Genomic DNA, 27947 nt, shown 5'->3' with positions numbered 1-27947 from the left:
TTAGGTTGATAATTATTTATATTGTTTAAAACTCTACTTTGGATTAATGTGATTTAGTTTTTTTTTAAAATTTTTTTTTTTTTTTTGTTCTCTTTGATTATTAAATATTACCCTATTACGTTATAAAGAATTAAATATAGTATATAAAAATATAATATTATTCTATTTGTGGGGCCCGATAGTTTATAGGCCAGGCCCACTTGCTCGTGGGGAGCCCGCAAGCCCAAGCTGAAAAAAAAAGTTATGGCTCAAGCTTAAAAGTATAAGACTGAGGATGGCCCAGATATGCAGCCGAGGACGGTATAGTCCTCGGCAAGCCTAAAGCTCCCTTGACAAGAGGGGTAAAAGAGAACTATAAGAACAAATCCGTAAGAAGATCTAAAATATCTCAGGGAAGTTGTCCTTAATACCCTTCACTGATAAGACTTTACACCTAACAGAACCTGATTTTTAGGCTTTATTAATCATCCCCAACAATTTTGGGATTAGATTGACGGGACAAATATCAGTCCTAAAAAAGTTGATCCTACACGTGGACGAGGGACAGCAAACGTAGGCTAGTATAAAGGGAAAGGTAAACTAATTAGAAAAAGATCCCCATCTTACTTCCTGGAAAAAACTCCAGGGATGAGAATGCCCGGATAATATATGTACACCACCACGAGAAACCCCCTGCCGGGTAACCGGAGAAAAACATTAGTGCTCCTCGGACCCTATCCGAGGAGTCCAATCCCTCGAGTCATGAAGTTGTGGGGCTTGGATATCCAGGCTGAAGCCCTTTCTTATATGAGTTCCTTAAAATCCGGTTTGGACCAACGCCCTGTGACCAAACGCTAGCCTTTCAAGCCCACTCTCTACAAATTTTATTGTGAGGGATCCTTCACACGCGAGCCCAACGTCATTGTTGGGCCGTTTGAGAATCGTGTCCCTACACTATTATATAGCATGATTTGGATAATTTGGCATTTATTGTTATTTGATATTTATTCTATTACATATCATGAATTTTTATAGTGCTTAATTTAGATGTTAAATTATGAGACTTTACTAATTTTTGTTTATTTTTTAATCCTTTGTGGTGGACAAAGTACTCTTAATACTTGTATTAGAAGTACATTATATAATGCCATTTATTTAGAGAAAAGAAAAGATTAGTCAAATGAAAATAATTTGATAGGTGACAAATTTTAGTTTTTGCAATTTTTTATTTTATTTATAACAATGCATATATAGAAATTTAATTCTTAGATTTTGCTAATAATTGTTTATTTGATAATATGTTTTGGGTTGATGAAATTAAAATTTATGCAAAGAAAATAACCTTAATAGATTATCAACAAGAAATTGTTTTCCTAATTGGTCCTGTGGGGACCGGCCCAAAATAACAGGCTAGGCCCTAGGCTCGTCCGAGGACGTGGCCCATTCGAGGAGCCAGCGTGACTCAAGCAAACCTTATTCAGACCCACTGGGGCAAAGGAAACATGTCCGAGGAGTAATCTCTCCTCAGATACTGCAAAATCCGAAGTAAAGGTACATCCAAGCCACTACAACTCATTTTCTAAATACGTAAAAAGGAAGGAAACCCAAAATATCTCAGCAAAGGCTGCCACCACCACATTAAATGCATTACAACCACTCTCCTGGCCGCATTAATGTGGAGAAGACCCCTGAACAGTGCTACCTTGGCTACCGCAACTCACAAAGAACTGAGAGAGGTGTCTGATGGGACAGATGCTCAAGTGGGAGATTGGATGATCAACAAGTGTAAAGTCCAGATGATTAGAAAGGGCCTATATAATATGTAGAAGTCCCCCAAGAGAGAGGGACGAGAAAAAAGAAGAAAATACTGTAGCATTAAGAGGGAATCCTATTACACTGATCTGTATCCATTAATCAAGTTTTTTGAGCCCTATCATTCTTGGGGATCTTTCAACACAGTGGCATTTGCTCTTGCTCGTATATTTCCTTAACCCATGCAACAAACCGTTTAAACTTATTTAAACCTAATTCTTAAACCCATACTCTACAAGAATTCATTGTGTTGGACTTCTTGGACCAAGACTTGAACGGCAAGGAATGGGCCATTGAATTGTTCCTCTACAGGTCCAATTAATCATTGTTAAGTTTTATTAATTTTTTTAGTTACATTTTTTGGTGTTTTGGAATGTAGGTAGAAAAAATAAGGTTTAAGAAAGTTTGTTTGAAATTAAAAGAATAATTTCCAAATTTTATATTCTTTTTAATGATTCCCAAAATGTTAATAACTTTTATTAAAAAATGAATATTTTCGTTAACTTGCCTTTTGAATTTTTGAGAAAAATTGTATTGTTTTCATTTTGATAAGATAAAATTTATATTTATGATTGTTCCTATATTACATATATAATTGTCCCTATAATGAATAAAAATATGATTTCGAAATACATTACTATTTATTAAATTAGTTTAAATTGTAAAAAAAATTAATAAAACCGCCATAAAAATAATTATCACGTGCACGCGTGGGTTCGCGGCTAGTCTATATATATAATAATAGGTGAAGTTGAGAGAAACTCAAATTAGAATTCCAAATTAGAGTTCCAATTTTGCGTCATGTGTTCTAAATTATTTATTTTTAAAAAGTTTTATTTCTTAATTTTAGAATCAAATGTGAGACCACATCATAAATATTCATCCAAGTGAGTTATTAAGTACAAAAACCAAAAAGTTTAGAATAAATGAATCGTAAAAATAAAATAAAAAGAAAAAAGAAAAAGAAGAGTGCTTCACAATAAATTTTTTTTTTTTTAAACATGGACAATTTACATTTTATACCTAATAATATCCTTACAAAATTTTTTAAAGAATTAACAAAATATATAAATGACTATTAATAATATTTAAATTATATATATATATATATATATATCTATATATAAAAATTATATTATACATCTTTAAGTGTATCTATGCATATGCATGAGATTACAAGCTAATCTATATATTACTAAAAGTTGTGTTTAATGCTGTTGCTCTTACGTTGCGTCACATCAGCTGTCACGTCATTCTTTTTTTCCTTTTCTTTTTTAAAATATAATTTGTCCTACAATTTTAAAATGATTTTTACAATTTTCAGCCATATAAATGTAGTCCACTACTTATTTATTTACTTCCACTATCACCCTATAATAAATCTATATAATTAATCCAGTTCACCTCTTATTTATTTAGTTCCACTATCAAGTCCAACCCAAAACCTTTTCAGTTCAGTTTTAGGGTTTTGTGTGAGCATTTTTAGCTTAAAGGAAAGGGGGGGGAAAAAAACCGTTGTAGCCTTTCAAGCTTTAGGGTTTTTTTTTTTTTTTTTTCTTATAATTGTTTTTAACATTTATTTTTTTAATATTTACACTTCTCCAACCTTTCTCTCTCCCTTACCATTTCATATCCCCACTACTTCTTCAATATTTTTCCCTCCCTTACCTTTTCATCTCCCCACTACCCTCTATATTAATATCATTCTTTCTCTTTCCCTTCATCTTCCTTTATTTTTATCTTTTCTTATTCATACCCTCTTATTATAAATTCGTCACTATCTCTTCTATTCTATGCATAGTTTTCCCTTGCAAAAATAAAAAATAAAAAAAGGTTCCCTCTCTCTCTCTCTCTCTCTCTCTCTCTAAATTTTTTGGTGGATTTTTTTTATTTTTCTTGCATATCTACTTTAGGTTGATAACTTTTTATATTCTTTAAAACTCTATTTTGGGTTAATGTGATTTAGTTTTGTTTTTTAAATTGTTTTTTTTTTTTTAATTATTCTCTTTGGTTGTTAAATGTTATCCTATTGTATTCTAAAGAATTAAATATAGCATATAAAAATATAATATTATTCTATTACATAGCATGATTTGGATAATTTGGTATTTATTCTGTTACATAGCATGATTTTTTATAGTGCTCAATTTAGATGTTAAACTATGAGACTTTACTAATTTTTGTTTATTTTCTAATCCTTTGTAGTGGACAAAGTACTCTTAATAGTTGTATTAGAAGTACTTTATAATGCTATTTATTTAAAGAAAAGCAAAGGTTAACCAAATGAAAATAATCGGATAGGTGACAAATTTTAACTTTTGCAATTTTATTTTTATTATTATTATTTTATAACAATACATGTATAGAAATTTAATTCTTAAATAATTGTTTATTTGATAATATGTTTTGGGCGGCCGAAATTATAATTTCTACAAAGAAAATAAGCTTAATAGATTATCAAAAACAAAATTTTATCCTAATATTGGTTCAATTAGTTTATGTTTTTTTGGTGTTTTGGATTGTTCCTATATTACATTTATGATTGTTCCTATAATAAATAAAAATATAATTACAAAATATATTACTCATTATTAGATTAGTTTAAATTGTAAAAAAAAAAAAAAAATTAATAAAACTACCATAAAAATAATTATCACGCGCAACACTCGGGTTCGCGACTAGTTATATATAAAAGCTAAAACATAGCATTTATTATTGTTACGCTCTTGTTGAGCCACATCAACGCCACATCATCCACCCATTTTTAACATTCTCTCTTTGTGGATACCTAAGGCATGTTTAGGCATGCTTGCAACGTCTTAGGCATGCTTGGCAACGTCCTTGGCCGACCTCGGCGTGCCTTGCAACGTCCTCGGCATGCTTAGCAACGTCCTAGGCATGCTTGGCAATGTCCTTGGCCGACCTTGGCATGCTTTGCAACGTCCTAGACGTCCCACATCAAAGAGAAATCCCCCCACTTTCTACCTTATAAGCTTTGAAGCGAATGAGTAGTGTACCACTACTTCTTAAGGCCAAGGACGTTGCCAAGCATGCCTAGGTCGTTGCAAGCATGCCTTAGGTATCCACACTCTTATTTTTAATTCTTTTTATATTATTAATTTATCAACTTACTATTATACTTTCTCTAATTTTTTTCTTTTCATCTCCCCACTACTATCTACCTTAATATCACTTTTCCTCTATACATTTATCTTCTTTTATTTTTTGCTTTTCTTATTTCCCTCCTCTTACTATAAATTTACAATTCTCTTTTCCATTCTATTCATTATTTTTTCACACACAAAATGTTGTTTCTCTCTCTCTCTCTCTCTCTCTCTCTCTCTCTCTCTCTCATTTTTGATGAATTTTTTTAATACTTTTTCTTGCATCTCTACTTTACGTTGATGAGTTTTTGTATTATTTGGAACTCTTCTTTGAGTTGATGTGATTAAGTTTTGTGTTTTTAAATTGTTATCTTTTTTATTCTCTTTGATTTCATAGATGTTATCATATTGCATTATAAAGATAGTATATAAGAATGTAATGTTATTTTATTACCTAATATGACTTGGATAATTTGGTATTTATTACTATATTTTTTATTTTTACTTTTTTTCTTCTTATATTATTTTCAATAAATTTCTTTTTATTCTCGCCACATTCTCTCTTGAAAAGTGGTTATTTTATTTCTCTTGATCTTTTGTTCTTTTTTGCAACTCTACTTTATATTAATGAATCATTATGATTTTTAAAACTCTATTTTGGGTTCATACGTTTTGGTGTTATATTTTTTAATTCTCAATCACAAGTAGTCTCTCTCTATATTTTTTAGTTCTCAATCACAAGTAGTCTCTCTCTCTCTCTCTCTCTCTCTCTCTCTCTCAAATAAAATTTAGAAAATAAATTATACATATTCAGTAGAAGCTTAATTTGAGTTTTGATTACCATGATAATCTCTTTTAAGAGAATGAATAATTTGAATAATTTATTTAAATAAAAATTATACATACATACATACATACATACATACATATGTGTGTGTGTGTGTGTGTGTGTGTGTGAGTAAAGACAAAAAAAGCAGTTAGTCAACAAATGGAAAGAAATAAAGGTTTTACTGCTTGCTATCACAATAAATTTGTTTAGAGATGGGAAGTCAAATCTGATTATGATATCCAGTGTGCGAACTTAGAATGTTTATGTCATAGAATTGAACAGGAAAGGGTGCCTCTTTTATTAATTCACAATTTAAGAACTGGTTAAGAAAAATTACAAGTGTTGGACCACGGGTCTAGTCCGAGGTTGGATTTACAAATGGATAGATTCTTTTCTTTCTTTCTTTTTTATCCTTACTCTGCATCTAGATCTTCCTCTTGCTTTTATATCCACCTACAACTTATCTGGATCTTATAATTGGAGGGCTGAGATTGCCCTTCCAAAACTCTGGTCCCATCCAGAACATACTAGCAAATTTTACCCTATAATCTTAGTTGTGCCACCACTATTCACGATCATTACCTCATTAATGTGACCAGAGGAGTGGTTGTCTCGTATTTAATGCGGAGGGGATGGCTTCTATACCCTTCTTTCTTCATCCTTCTCGTATTTTGTGTCAAGTCTACTTTCTTTCCTTTTTGATGTTTTAACTTTATACGCCTCACATAACTAGTGCTCGTCGTCAAGGTCCAAGGTGCATCTTCGAAAATAAACTTGACTACCCATTTAAATTAGATTTGGGATCCTCGTCCCCACAATAGCCCCCCAGAACCTCATTTTTCATTCCCGACCTAGAAAAGTGAGGTTTTGGCTAATAAAAGTTGTTAACAATGGCACACTCGCAAATACGCTCCCACGTGAGCACGTCTTTTCAACTGATTGTGACCCGCTCTTGACGTTTTGGAATCCCCATCTCCGCAATAAATGCAACAGGCGGCCTGCTGTTTCCCACGTTCTACGATGAGATCGTGATCAAATGGCTCTAAATTCGACATCAGAAGGGCGGGAAGATTACTGCACCTTTTTTCCCAGCCTATATATAGAGAGATGTGAGGTTCTTATCTCCATTTCGCCTCCCTAGAAGCAGAAAAGAACATAAATATGCTCCTCACACTCGATAACCTCATCCGAGGAGTCCTTCTTCCCTGAATTCGTAAGTGTGCATTTTTGTTAACAAGAGTTCTTCCCTTATTCTTTCATACTAGTAGATTTTTTTTTCTTTTTCTCAAATGGGTAGATTTTTTAGTTTGGTTGACACTCCCGAACACCGAGAGGAGTTTAAGAGATACTATAGGATTCCTAGCAATGTGTCAATACAACATTGCAACCAAGGTGAGTGGCATGAGAAGAGGCCTATTGGAGCCGTTTCAATTCCCATGATTGCTTTCATTGAAGGTGGTATGAGGATTCCTATGGATAGAGTCACTAGGGATTTTTTAAATCTTTTTAGGTTGTGCCCTACCTAATGTGTTCCAAACATATTTAGAATATTAGGTAGTGTAGATGCACTAAATGAAAAGTTGGGTATACATCTTACCCATCACGACATAAACTGGGTGTACAGTTGTCAGAAAGGCGTCAACGGGGGGTATTACTTAAAAACTAGGGTTCCCGCAGTTAAGCTAATCTCTTGTCTCCTTAAGATGAACAAAGGCATGGACGAGGACTTTCTCATTGTTTCAGCAGGATGGAACTCCAAGTGGGATGGCTTAGGGACACTTAAAAAGTCTATGTTAGCTTAGGCAATTCTATGAACAGCTCATTTACATATCCACATCATCATCATTCCAGTTTTGTATAAATATATTTTTTTGTCTTAATTGCTAATATTTGAGCTTGTTCGGCCCGCAAATTAACATAAATTCTTATTTGATCTTCCTTAGATAAAAAATCCACTACCAAGAGTCGAAGCTTGGTGAACTTCGATCTATTGAATTGAGTTCTGAGGTCCAAGATCTTCCTACATCGGGATGGTCAGCTCTGCATAGTTCACGTGATTTTGAGTTTTAAACCCATCTCCAATCTCTTCCAAGTGTCCAAACACGTAATCAAGGCCTGAGATTCTTGTCTTGTCCTAGATCACATGGCTATTGAAGGATTTATACACAAGCCTCCTTCAGAGGGAACGCAATTAGTCGAGCTTCCTACCTTCAAGGATCCTCAACCCATCGTAGAGGAAATTACATCCTCGAACGAAGAAACTAAGACAAGATTTGAGGATAATAATTCAGAGGAAGACACTGAAAATCCCGTTCGAGATGAGGATTTTGAGGTTTTTTACTGTACAGACGAGTTCGAGGAGGAAGGACTCAGCCCACATCCAGCTACAGCCCTAGTTAGTGAGGACCAAGAGGCTATCGAAGTGTTTGAAGGCATGGTGATAGAGAAGAGATTGCTAGATCTCCTCTCCCTACTATAATCCCACTCAAGGACCACTGCTCTCGAGGTCCCAATAGTTCCCAAGCCTCCAAGTGCAAGTCCTCCAACTCCTACACAAACCGAACCAGCTGATAAAAAACGAAAAAAGGGACAAGAAAGGAGGTAAAGGCCCCATCGAAGAGGATGAAGTCCAAGAGGAAGCACTTCCTGAGCCCATCAAGGTGGCGAAGATGACCCGAGCCTAACAAAGAAGGGGAGGGGAAAGCTCGGACACTGTCTTTGAGTGACGATCTTAGGTTCCAAACTAGAATCCTGCGTTTGAATTGGACAACTCACCTCTCCGTGAAAATGCTTTAATCTGTAACTTTGACGGTGGAAGAGCAGGTTATGTGGCCAATGCTGTGGAACAAGCGCTTCTTCTCCTAAAGGATATGGATGAACTTAGGAACCTGAAGAAGCATGAGCTTTGGTAAGATTTCCTTATACTTATTTTTCTACCTCCAAAACTTCATTATTACAATCTCGTCCATTATATGCATACTTTCCTACTAATTTCTATCTCAACTATTCACGCACAAGCCACCTAAGCAGCACATGTAGCAAAGGAGTGCGTCAACCAAGCATTCCGTGATCTGAAGGAAGAGGAGTCCAAGCGCTATGTCGTGTAGAAGTCTCTAACCTTGACGGATAAGAAGCTGAAGGAGACTCTCCTCAAGTTGGCAGAATGCGACAAGGCCAGAAAGAGTGCTGAAGCCTCAATAGAGAGCATGAAGAGGCAAGCTTAGGAGTAGCTCTTACAATTAAGGGAGGTAAAGAGCCAGCTCGCAATTACTCGGACGACCATCTCCGAGCTAAAGAAGGAGCTAAGCCAGAAGGATGAAGAGATGAACAAGGTTGAGCAAACCACATATGACCAAGGGCAAAAGGAAATTGAGGCCTACCTTAAATCTCAACTCCCTGTCGTATGCTGTAGCTTTTGCCTTCAAACCTGGATTGAGGCCCTCAATGCTGCTGGAGTAGACCCTGCTTCTGAGCTAAGGAATCTAGAGAGAGCCTTCTATCCTCCAGCTGTTAAGGCGTGTCTAGCTACTCAGCCTCCTGGTAGTACTTCTGGCTCGGCTCTGACAAGCTCCATCGAGAACCCTTCACCAAAGTCTAGCGCTAGTGCTCCTACCCAACCCAAACCAACTGAACAACAATAGAGCACTATTGTCCCTGCTAAAGCCAAGCAAACCGAGCCACCTGTCTCCAAGCCCACTACAGCGGCTCCATAAAGCAGCGAGGTGGTAGCCAAGGTGCCTCAAACAAAAGAAGGCTCCTCCACAGCTATCTCAACGACTAAAGTGGCTTCCCCTGCTCCAACTCTGATTTCTGAGGCACAACCTGTCATGGGAACGGGGAAACAAAAGACTCCCAAGGCTTAGGGAATTTAATAGTGGGATTATTTTGCTACTTTTTTTTTTTTTTTTTTTTTTTTTGCAGAAGGCATTTTGTCTTTACTTACCTTCTTTTTTATGTGTACCCAATTGAACTTCATTTAATGAAAGACTTTTTTTGGAACCTTGTCTTACTAATTTGTACTGATATCTTTATGATTTACTATTTGTTTACCATGCCCATACATAATTAAGTATACTGAGGTGTTAATTTCCTGAGGTAGGCAATATGAGAAATCGAATCTAACCAAGGTTAGATTGAACACAACAAACATAGCTTAAGTGTTAATTTACCCAAGACAGGTGACCCGAGGAATCAAACCTAATCGAGGTTCTATTTAACATAAAATAATCTAAATGTTAATTTACCCAAAGTAGGTGACTCGAGGAGTCGGACCTGGCCGAAGTTCTGTTTAACATAAAATGATCTAAAGTGTTAATTTACCCAAGACAGGTGACCCAAGGGGTCAAACCTGGCTGAGGTTCTATTTAATATAAAATAATCTAAATGTTAATTTACCCAAGGCAGGTGACCCGAGGAGTCAAACCTGGCCAAGGTTCTGTTTAACATGAAAATAATCTAAATGAGACAACAAGTATCTTAAAAACACATCTAATTGCATAAAAAAAATAAAAAATAATAAAAAAACCCCCTTACAATACTGTTGGATTAGAAATGATACTTTCGTAAATTGTTTACATTCCACGGACGAGGTACAATAAGTCCATCCAAATCCTCTAACCTATAAGCCCCCACTCTAGCTACTGAAGTTACTCGATACAGTCCCTCCCAATTAGGACCTAATTTTCCTCAAGAATGGTTTCTTGCACTCTCAACAACCTTTCACAGGACCAAATCCCCTGGAATAAAAGCTCTAACCTTTACCTTTTTTTCGAACCCCTGCCTAAGCTTTTGCTGATATTGTGCCAACCTAACTGCGGCCACCTCCCTCAGTTCCTCATCCAAGTCAAGGCTTTGAGCAAGGAATTGCCATCACCAAAGGGTTGGTCGAACCTCAGAGTTGGGGACCCTGTTTCTGTAGGCATAACTGCCTCAACTCCATAGGTCATGGAAAAAGGGGTCTCACCCATGGATCTTTTTGGTGTTGTGTGATAGGCCCACAGAACATGGGGTAGCTCATCCACCCATCTTCCATTTTCATCTTCCAATCTCTTCTTCAAACCGTCCAGTATAACCTTGTTTGTGGCCTCAGCTTGCCCATTACTCTGAGGATATGATGGAGTAGAGTATCTGTTCTTTATTCCCAATTCGCAGTTGTATTTTCGAAAGGCCTTACTGTCAAACTGAAGTCCATTATCCGAAACAAGGATGCTCGGGACCCCAAATCTTATGAAGATATTCCGCCATACAAACCTTTTTACATCTTGATCTCGGATATTTGCTAGTGGTTTAGCCTCTACCCACTTAGTGAAATAGTTAGTAGCCATCAGGAGATACCTCTAATTCCCTGTGGCTTTAGAGAAATGTCCTACAACGTCCAATCCCCATTAGGCAAAAGGGCAAGGGCTACTCAGTGGGTTTAGCAGTCCTCCTGGCTAATGAATATTAGAAGCATACCTCTAACACTGATCTCATTTCTTAACTTACTCCTACTAGCCTTTTTGCTTGCTTGGCAACCAATACCCCTATGTCAAAGCTCTATAAGCAAGTGACCTGCCCCCTGTATGGCTACCACAAATCCCTTCATGTAATTCTTCTAACAACATTTCAATTGCCTCAGGATGAACACACAAGTATGGTCCCAAGTATGAGCGTTTGTACAGTTTTTGGACCTCAGAAAGCCAAAACCTTGGCGCCTTTCTACGAACCTTCTCCATCTTGACCCAGTCCTCGGGTAAAATTCCATCCTTCAAAAATGCAACCAATGGGTCTTGCTAGCTAGGGCCTACCCTCATAGAATTAATCTCTACTAGAAGCAACTCATTATAAGTAGGCGACACATAACTCTCTACGAGAATGATCTGAGGTAAATCTTCCCTACTAACCGTGGCCAAAATTGCTAGTGAATCAGCATGGGAATTCTTGCCTCAAGGAACTTACTCAAGCTTAAAAGAATGAAAGTCCCTTGACAATCGCTTTACCCGACCTAAATACCAAAGCATCCTCGGATCCTTCGCTTCATACACCCCTTGGACTTGTCCAACTACAAGTCTTGAATCACAATATGCTCTTATAATTTTGCCACCAAGTTTTTGCATAGCCTTCAAACCTACCAACAAAGCTTCATACTTTGCTTCATTATTTGTTGCTACAAACCCGAGCCTAAATGACTTCTCCAAAGTAATGCCATCTGGTGAAACCATCACAATTCCTATTCCTGATCCCTTCTTGTTTGCTACACCATCCACAAATAACTGTCAGGTACACTCAGCTACTACCGTTTCCAAATGCATAGACCCTTCAAATCTTCCCCCCACCTCTGAGTTTCCCAGTTCCTCAGTAAATTCTGCCACCAAATTTGCTAGAATCTAACCCTTCATAGCTGTTCGAGGCATATACTCGACATTGAATGCTTTGAGCATGGCCACCCTTCCTGTATAATTTGATTTTCAAAGCAGGGACTGTATTGCTCTAAAGATTACATTTGTATATTCATAGCCTTTGTGTTTAAAAAGACTTTCACTTAAATTTAGTCATACCAAATTGGACTAAAATGCTATATTGATGTGGCTCAATAAAAGCACAATAACAATAAATGATATACTTGGCTTTTTAATTATGGCGTTTTAGACTATTACTTTTACAGCTTGGTCGAACAGAGGGTGAGTGATTATATTTATACCTTGTTGGCTATATTTCTTCACCTCTCTAGCTTTGCAACATTTACTTCCATTGGAACTTATAGTGTACAAAAATGATTATGTTATACAATTCTTCGTCAAAACTAGGTTTTGATTATGATCTAAACATGGAATATAGCTAGAATGCCAACCTCTTTTATCCAACACAGCTTTCAGGGAGATCATAATAATAAAAATTATAAGAGCACAACTAATTTCTCACCGTTTTCACAACTATTTGATGTAGTTGTCTGTGGGTGCTTAAAAAAATAAAAAATAAAATAAAATCGATGAATCCATGTGAAAATGACAAACAATCAGTCATAGTCTGCCACCATTTGATCTAAGTGCAAAATTGGTTCTTTTGGCTTAAAAAAAATAAAAATAAAAAATAAAAATTAAGCCAACCAATTCTTGTGCATATGAAGTCTACTTTGTTGGAACCCTTGTTCTCAAGTGAAAAAGGCTTCAGAAAAGGTTACTGTAGCAAAATTGTAAATTTACATAATTATACACCAACTAATGTGGGTTATTTTTAGGTAAAATTGTGCAAATTTGACACATTTTCTATTATAAACCCACTGATATAAATGCTCTAACGCTACGTTTTCTTCTTGTTTCCCAAAACTAACTCTCTCTCTCTCTCTCTCACACACACACAAAACGTAGTAACTACGGACCATTCCAATCTCGAACAAAATTACTTTCCAAACTAGTTTAGAGAGAAATTCGTCAAACTTCTCATATATTTGAGTGTGAAGTTTGAAAATCTAACCATTGAATTTTATATTCCTTATGTTCTTAACATTTATATTCCTTATGTTCTTAACATACATATCAAATATCGGTTTAATCAGATGTTATTTACTATTCGATCAATAAACTTATATTTTATTTACAATTTTAAATCACAAAAACTTGAAATTTTATTATTTGTTTAATGACATAGTAATTGATATTTGACCTTCTTGAAATTTTATAAACATGAAATATGTAATAAGAACATTCAATCAAATAGTTAGATTTTCAAAACTTACCCTCAATATAAAGATATATAAAGAATTTAAAAGGATTTATTTTGGAGAAAAACTTTGTTTCTCAGTCTCCTCCAACCCAGTTGGGTCCTCTTACGTTAGGATGGGCCGGGTCCTGTCGGCCTTTTCCAGTTCTTACTTTGAGCGGAAAAAAAAAACACTAAAAAACTAACAAAAACGTTTTAAATAAAAAAAAAAAAAAAACAAACACACTTAAAAAAAGAAAAAAAGAGAGAAGAACAGAGCAGTTTGACTTATTGAGGTGGCTGATCGTTGTGTTTGGAAACTCGTTTTGGAAATGGCCGCTGAGACTGAGAATGAGAAGGAAGGAGTGTGTGTAACAGGTGGAGGAGGGTTCCTTGCTTCATGGGTCATAAAGATACTTCTCTCCAAGAACTATTTTGTACACGCAACCGTTAGACAACCCGGTTATTCACTCACTTTACCTTCTCTCTTTTACTTTCTTCTCATCTTTACTTTACATCTTTTTGATACAGTTAGAGGAGAAGGGATTTCTTTTGTATATTTGTTTCTTAGTATGCCTGACTTCTTAACTAGTATTACTGTTTCATCAATCTTGTAATTGGCTATTGTATTGTAACAACTTATAATTGCTCTGTGAAATGAAATGAAATGGTAATATAAACTATAAAATGAATTATCGATAACAATAGAATCCGAAAATGCTAATGTACATTTTCTTTCCTTCTAATGCAAAATTTTGCTATTACTTTCACTGCAATAAGCTTACAGGGCCTTTGACTACTATAACCCACTGCAATAAGTTTTCTTCATGTTCTATTTGTTTGAAATGAAATATAATATGTTAAATTTTTTTTGATAGGTGAAATATAATCATGTTGAATACTTTAAGAAACAAAAGGACTGACTTTAAAGAACCATCAAAAGTGAACATATAGTAAGAATTATTTCATGGGATGACCATATATATAAGCTATAAATGCCATTTTCCACTTTCAGTTTTAGAACAGATTTGTATCAGACAAAATTTTTTTATAAAAAAATTCCCCCTATATAGGAGAACTATAATTAATTTGCTGCCCAATTATTTTTGGATGCTTCTTAAGATGAACTTCTTGGAAATTTTGTGTAGGAGATGTGAAGTATGCTCATTTAATCGAATTTGAGAACGCATCCACAAACTTGAAACTATTCAAGGCAGACCTACTAGATTACGAATCCATATGCTCTGCAGTTGAGGGGTGCATTGGAGTATTCCATGTTGCTAGTCCAGTTCCTTCAACCAAAGTCTCAAACCCTGAGGCAAGAATACCTAACTTTGACCTCTTTTTCCCCATTAATAAATAGTTTTGCATCAATTAGTACAAATCTACCAAGACAACCTTAATAATATAATTATATTATCTTCCTAAGTTATTTAATATATTATGCATAGATTTTTTGTTGCATTCCTTTTTACAGTTTTTTCATATATCTTTTGTGAAGGTGGAAGTGATTGAGCCTGCTGTGAAGGGCACACTTAATGTACTGAAAGCATGTGTTGAAACAAAAGTTAAGCGGGTTGTTGTTGTGTCCTCTGTTTATGCTTTGATGTTGAATTCAAGCTGGCCCAAGGATCAAGTGATGGATGAAACTTGTTGGTCTGACAAGGAATATTGTAGAACTACAAAGGTAACCGACCACAAAATACAATTTTATGTTGAGATTTTTTTTTGCTGAATATGAGCTTGTTGCTCTATTTTATACATCGCGTGATTACAATACAAATTATAGTAAAATAAATTGCATACCAATTCTGAAATATAGATTTTGATAAATTCTTTCTATATTTATACTGAATGACCTAGTTCTAAATTTTTCCAGAACTGGTATGGTCTTTCTAAAACGGAAGCAGAAAGTGAGGCCTTAGAATTTGCAAAAAGAAGTGGCCTTGATGTTGTAACTGTATGTCCATCCTTTATTTGGGGCCCAATTCTGCAGCCTACAGTGAATGCAACTAGCTTGGTTCTCATTAAACTTCTGAAAGGTACTTGCCTGTAATATATTATCTTTATTGTAATCTTTCCGTGCTTTTAAATGTATGAGTGTTTATAAATATAAATATGATAATACATGTCACATTTTATAATTTTATATACAGGTGAAAATGTGTATTTCGCGCTGTGCATGTATTTATGAAACGGACTAATAACATCTCAAGTTAAAGTTTCATGCTTTAATTTTTTCAGGTCCATATTTCAAAGATTGCTACTGCTTGTATATATTTCCATCCCTTTCATTGTGCATGTATATATTTCCATCCCTTTCATTGTGCCTTGCTTTGCCACAAGTGGCTCCAGTGATTCTGAGTATATTAGAGAATTTAGTTTTTTTTCTAAACACGGCTTCTTTTTGATTTGTAATGAAGGGTATGCTTCTCTAATCTTCTACACTTAATTACTATGCAGATGGGTTTGAATCACTGGAAAACAAGCTTCGATTGATTATAGATGTACGTGATGTAGCTGAGGCACTACTCCTTGCCTATGAGAATCCTGAGGCTGAAGGAAGATACATATGCACGGCACACACAATCAAGGCAAAGGATATTGTTGACTTGCTAAGGAGTATATACCCCAATTATAACTATCCTAAGAAGTAAGTTTCTCTATCGATGCTATTTATTATTAAGGCTGTGTTTGTTTCAGTGTAAAATATTTTCCGGATGTAAAATATTTTCAAGTGAAAATATTTTTGGGGAATGAAAATATTTTCAAATGTTTGGTTGCATTTCAAAAAATGTTTTGAAAAATATTTTCTGGTATTTGGTTGTGTTCTTGAAAATACCATAGAAAACACATTTTCTACTTGTTGCTTACATTTTCTCAGTTGCCAAACAAATATATAATATCATTCCTCAATACAGAAACACAAAAAAAAACAAAACCCAGAAAAAAATTCATCAAATTCGGTCAAATTGAGAGAAGAAGGAAGAGAGAGAGGCGACTGGGTTCGATCTAGAGGCGATATCGCACGGCGGAGGCAAAGGCGAGATCGTGTGGTGGAGGCAAGATCGCGCGGTGGAGGCGAGATCAAGTGGCATTGGAGTCGATCTTTGCTTGATCGGCGCGGTGCTGCGATCGACGAGACCGGGTGCGATCGGTGCGGTGCTGCGATCGACGAGACCAGTGGAGTGTAGGTTGTTGGACTGGAGCTCAGTCTGTTCTTGCTCACCATTTCTCTCTCTCTCTCTCTCTCTCTCTCTCTCTCTCTCTCTCTGCGCGTCTGAAGCTCGGTCCGGAAATGGTTTGAAGTGAAAATAGAAATGTAAAATAATTTCCGGGTCAAAGGCTTCTTTTTACGGTCAAATGAAATGCAAATCCGGAAAATTCTATTTTCCACGCGCAACCAAACACACGGTTTTACAGAAAATGATTTCCTGAAATGGTTTGAAGCCAAAACAAACGCACCCTAAGGTGATTTTTCAGTGTGGTATATATTTATTGATCAACATGGCTACGTGCAAAAGGGTGAACCACTAACAATTATCCCATGTATTTTTCTTTTGCTAGTCGTTTATGTAACATATTTGGCTGTCTCAACTCATTGATTATGGACTTCGCTTGTATTGGCAGCTATACTGAAGTTCCAGAAGAAGGAAGGCTGAGTTCCGAGAAATTGCAAAAATTGGGTTGGAGTTTCCGGCCATTGAAGGAAACTCTAACTGATTCTGTTGAAAGCTATCGCAAAGCTGGAATAGTTGATTGAAAAGCAAACCACAGTTTGGTTTAATGCAATGATTGCAAAGCAAACCTAAGTTTGGATAATAAGTGATTATCGGAATTAATTCTGTTATACCAAGTTTTATTCTTAATCTTATTATACTCTCCTATGTGGTAACCTTTTAAGATAATAAGTGAGTTTGAATCCTATTTCATTATACCTCTTATTTAGAGTAAAAAGGAACTCTAGGTGTGGGTTCTTACTCATTGTTGGTGTATTTAGGCTTAACTAATTATTGTGACACTCATGGTTGTGGTAGTATACTACGAGAATTTTTATGACATGTTGAGACTTAGGGTACTTTGAGCAGGATGTGGATTGAGGTTGACACAATGTGGGTGTAGTGTTTTACACTTTTACTTTAATAGCTTTAGTACGCTTAGTCGGACACAGAGAGAGAGAGAGAGAGAGAGAGTGATTATATATATATATATATATATATATACGTTGTTGGGTATATTCATCTCCCGTCTAGCTTTGCAACATCTACTTCCCTTGGAGCTTGTAGTGTACATAAATGATTATGTTAAACAATTCTACCTCAAAATCAGGTTTTGATTCTGATCGGAACATGGAAAATAGCCTGAATGCCAACCTCTTGCCCAACACAATGTTTTCATGGAGCTCACAATAGAAAATTATAGGACCACAACTAATTTCACACTTATTTTCACAACTATTTAATGTGGCTATTTGTTAATAGTGAAAAAAAAAAAAAAAAAATGATAAGTCTAGGTGAAAGTAATAAATAGTCCGTATAGGATAGTTGCAAAAATGGGTGTAAGATTAATTGTGATCAATAACTCCTTACAATATTTCAGTCCTTGGTTGAGTCCATATGTTCCAAGTGTTGAATGGGTTCTTATGGCTTTTTTTTTTTTTTTTTTTCTTCTTTTTAAAAAAAAAAAAAATTGAGCCAACCAATTCCTTGGTTGTATCCAAATGTTCCAAGTGTTGAATGGGTTCTTGTGGCTTTTTTAAAAATTTAAGCCAACCAATTCCCATGCATCTGAAGTCTACAATTTGTTCGAGCCTTTGTTATCAAGTTTAAAACTTTAAATGGCTTTGTCATTTGTGATATATTGCACATTTAAAATTTTATTTCTTAATCTAAAAGTGTACATGATACCAACAAAAAATAATGATATTTAAAAAAGGAAAAATATTTTTACAGTAATATTTAATCCGAATTTGGAATGAGACCAATTTTAAATGAAGAGAGCCTTCGTTTCGTTTTAAAGTAGTTTTTTGGATAAATTGCAAATTACACCTCTAAAATTTAGGGGATAAAATTCAAATTCTGAAATTTCAGGGTATAAAATTCAAACACCTCCAAACTTCATGGAATAAAATCCAAATTCTAAAACTTCAAGATGTGAAATTCAAATACTCCCAAACTTTAGGGGTGTAATTTGCAATTTACCCTAGTTTTTTTAGAAGAGTTTTTTTTTTTTTTTTTAAATAATATAAAATAGAAATTCTACTCTAGAATTATCTAAATGTATATGTGTATGAAGCTCTTTCCTGAAAATTTGAACCTCGACCCTTGTCCTCCACACCTTACAAGCACTTGTACCTGTAGAGTAACCACCGCACCATAGGTGCGCGGTGGTTTTTAGAAGAGTTTTAAATTAGTTAGAACTTTTTTTTTTTTTTTTTGAGAAGAAAACTTAGGTGCAAACTTAACCTTTAAAATAAATATTAATGAACTGTGACTTTGATTATCTAATTTGATTGATTACTTAAAATTTTTTTTTTTAGTACGCAAAGTTTAGCTACTCAATTTTATTTTGTTAAAATAAATATAAATGAATGAATAATGTCACATTTAGCCATGTTGGGAAACTATAATTTGACTCCCTGCAAATGCCTTGCCGGACACAATGTCAAATCTCATAAAATATTTGAGCGTTTCTTTCTCATTATCGATTGGTTTTAAGATGCAAAGCTTATCCATTTGAATTTGAGTATCTAATTTGGAATAAAATACATTATGCATCGGATGTATGTTTCCTTCCTCTTACATGAAGGTGGACCCTATACGTACGGAGTCTATCTCCATATGAAAGAGAGGAAACATACATCCGATACATGGTACAATACTTTTTCTTTTTCTTTTTTTCATTATCAATAGAAGAAGGTCCACAATTTTCCTTTTTTTAAAACCTTGACATCAAATTATCACCTCTGCCTGTTTGACTCCCACAGAATTGTAAGTAGTGGTGCATTATTGTGTGATGAATCCCTGAGGGTAGAAGCTCCTTTCTCTAGACTTTGACGGTTCACTAGTTTGGGTACACAGGACAGCAAATCCAACAAAGCCAAATATACGTGCGGAGTCTACCTCCATACGAGAGAGAGGAAACATACATTCGATACATATTACATTGCTTTTTCTTTTTTTCATTATCAATAGAAGAAGGTCCACAATTTTCTTTTTTTTAAAGCCTGGACATCAAATCATCACCTCTGCCTGTTTGACTACCACAGAATTGTAAGTAGTGGTGCATTATTGTGTACTGAATCCCTAGAGGTAGAAGCTCCTTTCTTTAGTCTTTGACGGTTCACTGGTTTGGGTACGCAGGACAGCGAATCCAACAAAGCCAAATGTGCTTTCAAATCAAAGTGTCAAGGAAGTCTGTCCCTATTGGGCAGATTAGTTTTACTAATTTCTGTTGTTTGTTTCTGCAACATTGATTTCATACCCTTCTAGTTTTATAGTCCCAAAGGTATGTACTAAGCACCAAATACTAGAAAAACAAGGTACGGCAGTTTGATTTTTTTAGTTTTTGGATTTTTTGGTTATATTACTATATATACTCGGTTTTTTAGGTACTAATAAGTATACTTTAAAGTTTAATCAACTTTAGCAATCAAGCAAAACAGCAAGCTGGTCTGTTGGTCTCATCTCAGAAACTCAAGAACAGCTTGCCGGCTTTAACGGTTGGTCACAACTCACAACCATGCAAGTTGGGCCTACTCTGTTAATGAATTTGGTCCTTTTCATGTGGGTCTGATTCCCTTTATATTTTTCTCTTGCTTTGTTTTCTTTCTCTTTGTATTGTTTCCCCCGTGATTTTTATTCCATTCGAACCTCCATGCTTATAGATGGAACTGAGAAATACCACTGAGACCTCTTGGCAAGAGTTGACGTTAGTGTCAAAGGTATCTTCATAGGGGGGAGAGAGAGAGAGATGACAGAGGTAGAAGGGAAGCAAAGAGTGTGTGTGACTGGGGCAGGAGGATATTTGGCATCATGGGTCATAAAGTTCCTCCTCTCAAAGGGGTACATGGTCCATGGAACTGTTAGAGACCCAGGTAATCCTATGTTCTATACGAGTAAGGATTTGTTTTGGTTCATGTAATTTTAGTGCTAGGAATGTTTATTTCATTGAGTGTTTTGATTTCTGGAGAAAAAAAGTGCTATCAATCAGTTACTATAAATATCATATGCACAAAACTTAAAAATTTTTCAGGTGATATGAAGAATGCTCACTTGACAAAATTGGAAAACGCTTCAGAGAATTTGCAACTTTTCAAGGCGGACTTGCTTGACTATGAAGGTCTTTGTGCTGCCACTGATGGTTGTACTGGGGTTTTCCATGTTGCCTGCCCTGTTCCTGCCCGAAGCAATGTTCCTAACCCTGAGGCAAAACTTTTTTAGTCACTATTAATTCAACCTTTTTTTCATCTCACTTTTACTCTGTGTAGTCTAGTCTTTTTAGTAACACATGCATATAATATGTATTTATATAATAATAAAAAAATTTAAGTGTAACATATAAATCAACTTTTTTTTTTTTCCATTTGAATGACTTGGATCCAATTTTGCCATAAGATGGGAAACTAATTTCCAACATCCTCAGTAGACTCCCTTCTCAGTCTTTTGATTGTGTGATGAGACAACTTTGACATTTTGGTAAAGGCTTTGTTGCTTGTTCAGATTGGACTGAAGTCTGAACTGAAGTATGGTTATTATAACCTGGATTTGCCAAATGACATGAAAATAAAATTTTGCACAGGTAGAACTAATTGAACCAGCTGTTACTGGCACAAGGAATGTACTAAATGCATGTACGAAGGCAAAAGTGAAGAGAGTCGTGGTTGTTTCATCTATTGGCGCTGTTGTGTTCAACCGCAGTTGGCCCAAGGATCGGCCCATGGATGAGGAATGTTGGTCTGAAACGGAGCTCTGCAAAGCAGTTCAGGTATCTCATATGCAACGTTTACAATTGTTTCTTAAATGTCTGGAATTAGCATTTTTCTTTTTCCTCTCCAGGCTCCAGCACACGGCCTAACTCTGCTGTCACTTTAATCTTTACATTAGGAAATTCTAGGATACACCCACTTTCTTTGGGGGTATGATACCTCTGTTAGTAACAGATTTACACATGACAATAACTTTGTCACATCTCTTGGTAAGTCATGTTTAAAAACAAGTGTGTACAGTCTGTAAGAGACTAAGAGTAATGTTAGGAATTCATGGGTAGAACTCACCCTTGAAAACTGGCTTGCAAGGGGAGGGTGCCAAGAGCTTTTAAACGCATAGTTAAGCTTACACTTTACATTTAATCTGTGTGGAACATTAGGATCATAACAAGTAATTACCGATTAAGTAATAACTCCACTTTTTTCTCCTTTTTACATTAGACTGTGATAAGGTCAAATTAATAAGATAGTGTCTGCATCAACTTTGCTAATACAAACTGCCATGCCACACAATAACCCATTTTTAATTTTATTTCTTTTTAAAAAAAATCGATTATTTTGATTTTGGATAGATAATATTAAGGTCACATACCACAATAAATTTAACACAATTTTTAGTAACTTGTGTCACCTTAAACAATGACTCCATGTCACCCCTTAAAAACATTAGAGATGTCATAAAAGGACCCTCTCTTTATATCATATAAATGTATAATCATCTATTAATTTTTGGTACATATAAGGTAACTCCTATTCGTATGAATTCCAGGAATATTATTGCCTTGGCAAAACAGTTGCGGAAAGTGAAGCTTTGGAGTATGCAAAGAGTAGTGAATTCAGCATTATAACTGTTTGTCCATCCATTATTATCGGGCCACTGCTGCAACCTACAATGAATGCCAGTAGCTTGTTTCTCCTAACACTTTTGAAAGGTTTCCCCTCCTACTTCCACGTCTATTTGTGTTATATTTAGTCATTCCATAACAATTTATATTGGTCAAAATGCCTGACAAGTGAAATGAGAGGTGTTGCAATGTTAAGTGAAGGAAATTGTGTTGGTATATTTCAATCATTGCAGTTACTAATCATAAAGCAGAGAGTGTTGTTGCGTTAAGTTGAGTTGATTTCTGTCTGATTGATGACTATAACAATTGCAGATAGATTATATAAGTACATTTTAAGAAAATGAGGCTTTGGAGATTGCTACCATGTCATGTTCATACACACGCATACATTTTCTATTTCTTATTTGTTTTGAAATTCTAATAAAATTGGGTTCCATGGGATCAGGTGGAATCGAATCACTGGAAAATAAGGCCCGACCTGTTGTAGACGTGCGAGATGTGGCTGAAGCGTTGTTGCTTGCATATGAGAAGCCTGAAGCAAATGGGAGATATATATGCACATCATATGTAATAAGAATGCAAGATTTGGTAAACAAACTGAAGAGCTTGTATCCTAACTACAATTACCCTAAAAGGTAACTTCCAATTTCAAGTAATGTGTCCAGAATAGAAAGCTTGAAATCAGTTTTACCCTAATATGGATGTGTTTTACGTTTCCAGTAACCTATTTTCAATAGTCATCTAGTTTAATGTCTTTTGAACACTATCTTTTTCTTCTTCTTTGATATTTTCATTGACTTCATGTGTACCATGATAGTTTCACTGCTATAGAGGAAGACGTGAAGATGAGTTCAGAGAAATTGCAGAATTTGGGTTGGAAGTATCGGCCACTAGATGAGACAATTGTCGATGCTGTGAAGAGATATGAAGAGAGCGGTTTCCTGAGTAAGGACCAGGACTACTGGACTAGCCACCTGCTTTGGCCAAGAAAGGTCTCAAATCAGTTATAGCTTATGCAGCTTATGTCAAATATATCTTTGGATTTGTAATTTTTAATCTGAAGTATAAAATTGATCCATTTCAAATAAATAATATCTTAATGCTAGCGTGGTCCTATTCAATGATTGTAAAATTTTGTATCTATTTTAAATAAAGACTCATTTCATGATTAAGATTTAATATTACATATTTAAGTGTCATTTAAATAACATGACATTTTGTATATTATTAAATCTAAGAAATAAAATATTAACGGCATGAAATGATGGTTACATTACAGTTTTTCATTTTCGTTTCTCATGAATCTTGTCATCTAAATCAGTTTTATAAGCAGTATAATTAGCAGTACAATTCAATGTATGCGTTCAAGTTTCTTCCTACTCAATCTTTTTCTCTAGGAATAGCACTCAATCAAGCTTGGGCATGTTGGAAAATCTTCATATATTTAAAAACGTCAAAGGTGAACGTCCTCTTTTTGAATTGAATTGAGGTACTAACAGTCCAAAGCACCCACAAACAATTTCATTATTTCTGTTTAGTCCAATGGGTTGTAAGTAGGCAGCTATTGCAGTGTAATTCAAGAATCTTGGTGCTCAATAGGTGAAAGGACATAAGGGAATTACAAAATATCGATATACGTTTATTTTGCAAGACATTCCATATTACTATGTTAGGTCTGAAAAGAGAATTTAGCATGCAATCAAATAGTCTATTTCTTTTGCTTATACCAAAAATTGATTGATATCTTGATCTGATGATATAGAGTACAATCATCAGCAGCTGACACCATAAATTATAAAACTCTATCAGAAAAAATAAATAAATAAACACAGTTTGAGGCTTCATTATTATTGAGAAAGAAACAGAGGCAACCTTTCTTTCCTTTCTCCTAACCAGTCATCTAACTAGTTGTTGTTTTTCGAATGAATAGTTCTTAACACCTAACCAGATTCTTGTGCCCTTAGCAATGTTCAGTATCTATCTAAAGAGTGAAAGTCTAAAAGTCTGAGGACCCGGACCACAAAAAATGTTATTGACCCAAGATACGCTGGTGCTGTGGTCCCTTTAATTACAATGCTGCAGGGCAACAAGTGTGGCCCAAGACAGGTGTAATTGGGCCCCCTATCGAACCCAAATCCCAGCCACTAGCTTCAACATGTCTCTATTGCAGAGCCACTGACCCATGGATTGTGACCCTTTCGTTTTTCCCAGTTTTGGAACAGTATCTGATCACAACCAAGAAAATTACAATAACAGTGGACAAACAAATACACTCGACCTCACGTAAGCTTTGTGCAGCGGATATCATTTATTATGAAATGCAATTGGATTTTCAATGATAAGCCATTATATAAATGTTTAAATTAATCTTTTAATGGTAAAATAGTCCTGTTCTGTTTATTAAGAGAATCCTAAGTTGGCTACTTAGTCCATTTCCATGATAAGGCTATACTAAAGTGGTGGATACAAGATTGTTCTAATAGGAGACTATCTTTGAATTCCATTCCTCAAATACCAATTAATGTTTTGACTTGATTATAAAATATATAAAAAAATTATTGTGGAACAAATGTTATATCTATCAAAAAAGTAGTGGATATAAAGTGGGAAGTTCTTAAAATAGTAAATAAGTGGAGCTGAGCTGAGTATTAAAAATTAAAAATTTATTTATTTAATTTTATTTCGGATACAAATTGAGCTCAAGCTCATCACTAAACTCGATAACTTGTTTAAACTCAATTCAATTTCTTGTAAAACAAGTTTAAATTTGTTCATAAGTTACTTGATTAGTTTATTCTTTCCCATCTATAATAAACACTACATCTAAATTTTTTTACCCCATCACAAATCTATGATAATTATTATTATTATTATTTTAGAGAGTTTCAACCTATAGCGTCTGCTCCTAACGAAGCTCTTTATCATCAGACCAAGACACCAATCGGTTTTTGGTGTAGGCGGGAATTGAACCCCAAATCTCTTACTCAACCATCATAGACTTTACCAAATAATAAACCTTTTTTTTTTTTTGAGAATAATAAACTATTTGATAATGACTATATATACTAGCAATAAATAATGAATAACAATTTGATATCTTAATTATGAACTTATTCGAAGATTAATCTTATCAAAGAGTACTGTAGATTAATGACATTGTATCATCTCCTTTACACAAAGAATCAAGGTTCGAATCCCTGCCTTCCATCATTGTAACTAATGAAAAATAATTTTTTTTTTAAATACAATCATATATATATGTATGTATGTATTTATGCATACATATAACCATATACATCATTACGTTTAAATTTTGGTTGTTTAATAGTCAACCTAAGCCTGGATTTAAGTTTAGCTTATTTACTATCTAAACAAACTTAAACAATTTTTTTCCCTTCGGTTCTTCATAAATAATTCTATTCATTTACAAGCCTTCCATGATATCACTTTTGGTTTTCTTTAAATATTGAGACAATTGGAGTTTTAATGATAGTTCAACGATAATAACATTCTTTGCGTGGGTTGTGCCTATAGTTTGAACCTTACCTTTCCGTTATATATATCTTGAGCCAATCAAGTTTTCCATATGGTTAGTTACTTAGTGCCTACAATGGGGCCGAGCCCTTGTGATCACTGCCAATAAAATAGTTTATGAGCGTACCTACCCGGTTAACGAAGGAAACAATGATTCATGTCACAACCTGCATCAACCAAAGTGAGGGTCCCTTTCTTGACTATAGTAACATGGACAGCTCCGTCAGCTTTATCCAATCACTTCTGTATATTAATACATAAAATTGAAATAAATAATTTCACAATAAATGGATAAATAAAATCATTCATGAAATGAGGGGGAAAAAATTAACTCTATTTGATTGGTTCCTCCCTTAACAAAAAGTCAAAAAAAAAAAGTTGGTATCATCTCACTATTTGTACTTTTTAAAATCAATAAAAATTAGTTTATTTAAGCTCTTAGCGTGCCTAAATATATAGTGTTGCCCACATTAATGATTTTGTTTTTTATAAATATATTTGAATGTACAAGCCTAGTTAAAAATGGAAGTGTTTTAAAGAATTATCTCCCATTTCAAGGAACCATCAATTAAGCTAAACGATGATCAATTTCACTGTCATTTGATGGAGATTTCATAAATTCATGGTATACTAAAACAAAATGTCAAAATCCAATGACATAACAAAGATGTGCAACAATTTATAGGGAAGAGTCTTTTCATCATGGACGTTATCAATTTATAGAGAATATACTTCATAAATATTACGTTTTGTTTCTGCTTAGATCTTACTGTTTCTACTTATTATTTTCTTAATGTGTTATAAATACAAAAATTTCACTCTTTCTCTCACTTAAAATTTGTCTCGTTAATATCAAGTGTTTTTTCTCTTTAAAGTAGTTAAGACTTAACTCTTATAATTTTTTTCCCTTAAAAAAAAAAAAAAAAAAAACCTCCTATAATTTGCCTAAATCATCTTTTATTTTCTTCTTTATATCTGCCAAAATTTCATGGACTAAAATTGTAGCCAACACTTCAATATTACAAAATCAGATCCTCCACAATATATTACAAAAACAATAGAATCCGAATTATATGTGCAAAAAAGGTTACTAAGAAAGATTCATTTTTTTCTTTTCTTCTCTTAGAGCATCCGTAGCAGATGTTCCAAAAATTATGCCATTTTACCACATCAAATGCCTACTTTATTATTTTACCACATCATTTTACAACATCCCATTTATCAGATGTTTTATAATTCAATTTTATACATTAAAATAATATTTACTACACATTAAAATAATATTTACTACACATCAACACAATAAACAAACAACAAACAATATACCACATCTCTTCCGTACCGTGGCAAATTTGCCACGGTACTGTTCAATGTTGCAAAAAAAATAAAATTTACCACATCTACTAAATGGGCTAAAATTGGGTTTGGTGTGGGATATGTGCCAAATATTTAGCATTTGGCACATATCCCACATCTAGTGCGGGTGCTCTTATAAGGCTGTAAAAAAGTTACTACTAAGAAAGTTGGTAACTTTTTTTCCATTACTTTTGATCCGGTAAGTTATTATTAATGTAATATTACACTCACATTGATACATTACTAACACCAATTTTATTATTCACAAATCACAGTAACTTTAGCCGTTATAAAAAATTAAAAAAAAAAAAAGAAAAAAGAAAAAAAAGAGTAAAGCTTTATGTTACTAAATTTCTTGTTAGAATTATGTAAGTTTCATGTTAAACCCAAATAACTTCAATTGTCAAATCCAATACAGACTATAAGTGTCCTATAACCCTATATCCCTAAATCAATTTAGATCGTAGCACAATTATTTATTTATAGAGTGGAATTGAAATAGAATCGTGAGCCGAATTGTGGTATCATAAAGTTTGTTTCTTTGTGCGTGTGTGTGTATATATATATATATATATATATAAAATCTGTCTTGTCATCATAAGAAGAAACTTAGTTGCTAATTAGTGCAAGTGTGCAACAGAACAGGGCAATCAAAAAAACATCCGCGTTAGGTCCGTGTTTGGACCTTTGTTAGATTTGTATGCGCTGGACAACCTTATCCCATTCTATTATATGAGAAAGTATACTGTCACAAACTTTGTCACAATTTTATTACATAACAAGTAATAAGTAGTGAAAATAAAATTATGGATCCATGTAACAAA

At 34.5% G+C, this 27947-nt stretch overlaps 2 protein-coding genes across 3 annotated transcripts; both read left to right on the top strand.

The window, feature by feature from the left end:
• The first annotated feature begins 13648 nt into the window (after positions 1 to 13648).
• On the top strand, positions 13649 to 17338 carry LOC126712637 (cinnamoyl-CoA reductase 1-like). The gene is made up of 6 exons (XM_050412043.1): positions 13649 to 13863; positions 14550 to 14719; positions 14903 to 15088; positions 15281 to 15443; positions 15865 to 16054; positions 17032 to 17338. The coding sequence occupies exons 1-6, from the start codon at positions 13734 to 13736 to the stop codon at positions 17162 to 17164; spliced, it is 972 nt and encodes a 323-aa protein (XP_050268000.1). The 5' UTR covers positions 13649 to 13733; the 3' UTR covers positions 17165 to 17338.
• A 2696-nt stretch (positions 17339 to 20034) lies between these two features.
• LOC126712636 (cinnamoyl-CoA reductase 1-like) lies at positions 20035 to 23405 on the top strand. 2 transcript variants are annotated; one of them, XM_050412041.1, is made up of 7 exons: positions 20035 to 20186; positions 20288 to 20497; positions 20656 to 20828; positions 21202 to 21387; positions 22158 to 22320; positions 22679 to 22868; positions 23051 to 23405. In XM_050412041.1, the coding sequence occupies exons 2-7, from the start codon at positions 20374 to 20376 to the stop codon at positions 23241 to 23243; spliced, it is 1029 nt and encodes a 342-aa protein (XP_050267998.1). In that variant the 5' UTR covers positions 20035 to 20186; positions 20288 to 20373; the 3' UTR covers positions 23244 to 23405. The 2 variants fall into 2 exon arrangements, with proteins under 2 accessions (XP_050267998.1, XP_050267999.1); XM_050412042.1 differs by having other exon boundaries at positions 20035 to 20190.
• The last annotated feature ends 4542 nt before the right edge of the window (positions 23406 to 27947 follow it).

The sequence above is a fragment of the Quercus robur genome, chromosome 2 (genome assembly GCF_932294415.1).
Source record: "Quercus robur chromosome 2, dhQueRobu3.1, whole genome shotgun sequence".
NCBI classification, from domain to species: Eukaryota; Viridiplantae; Streptophyta; class Magnoliopsida; order Fagales; family Fagaceae; genus Quercus; species Quercus robur.
This window is presented reverse-complemented; position numbering and strand designations above follow the sequence as displayed.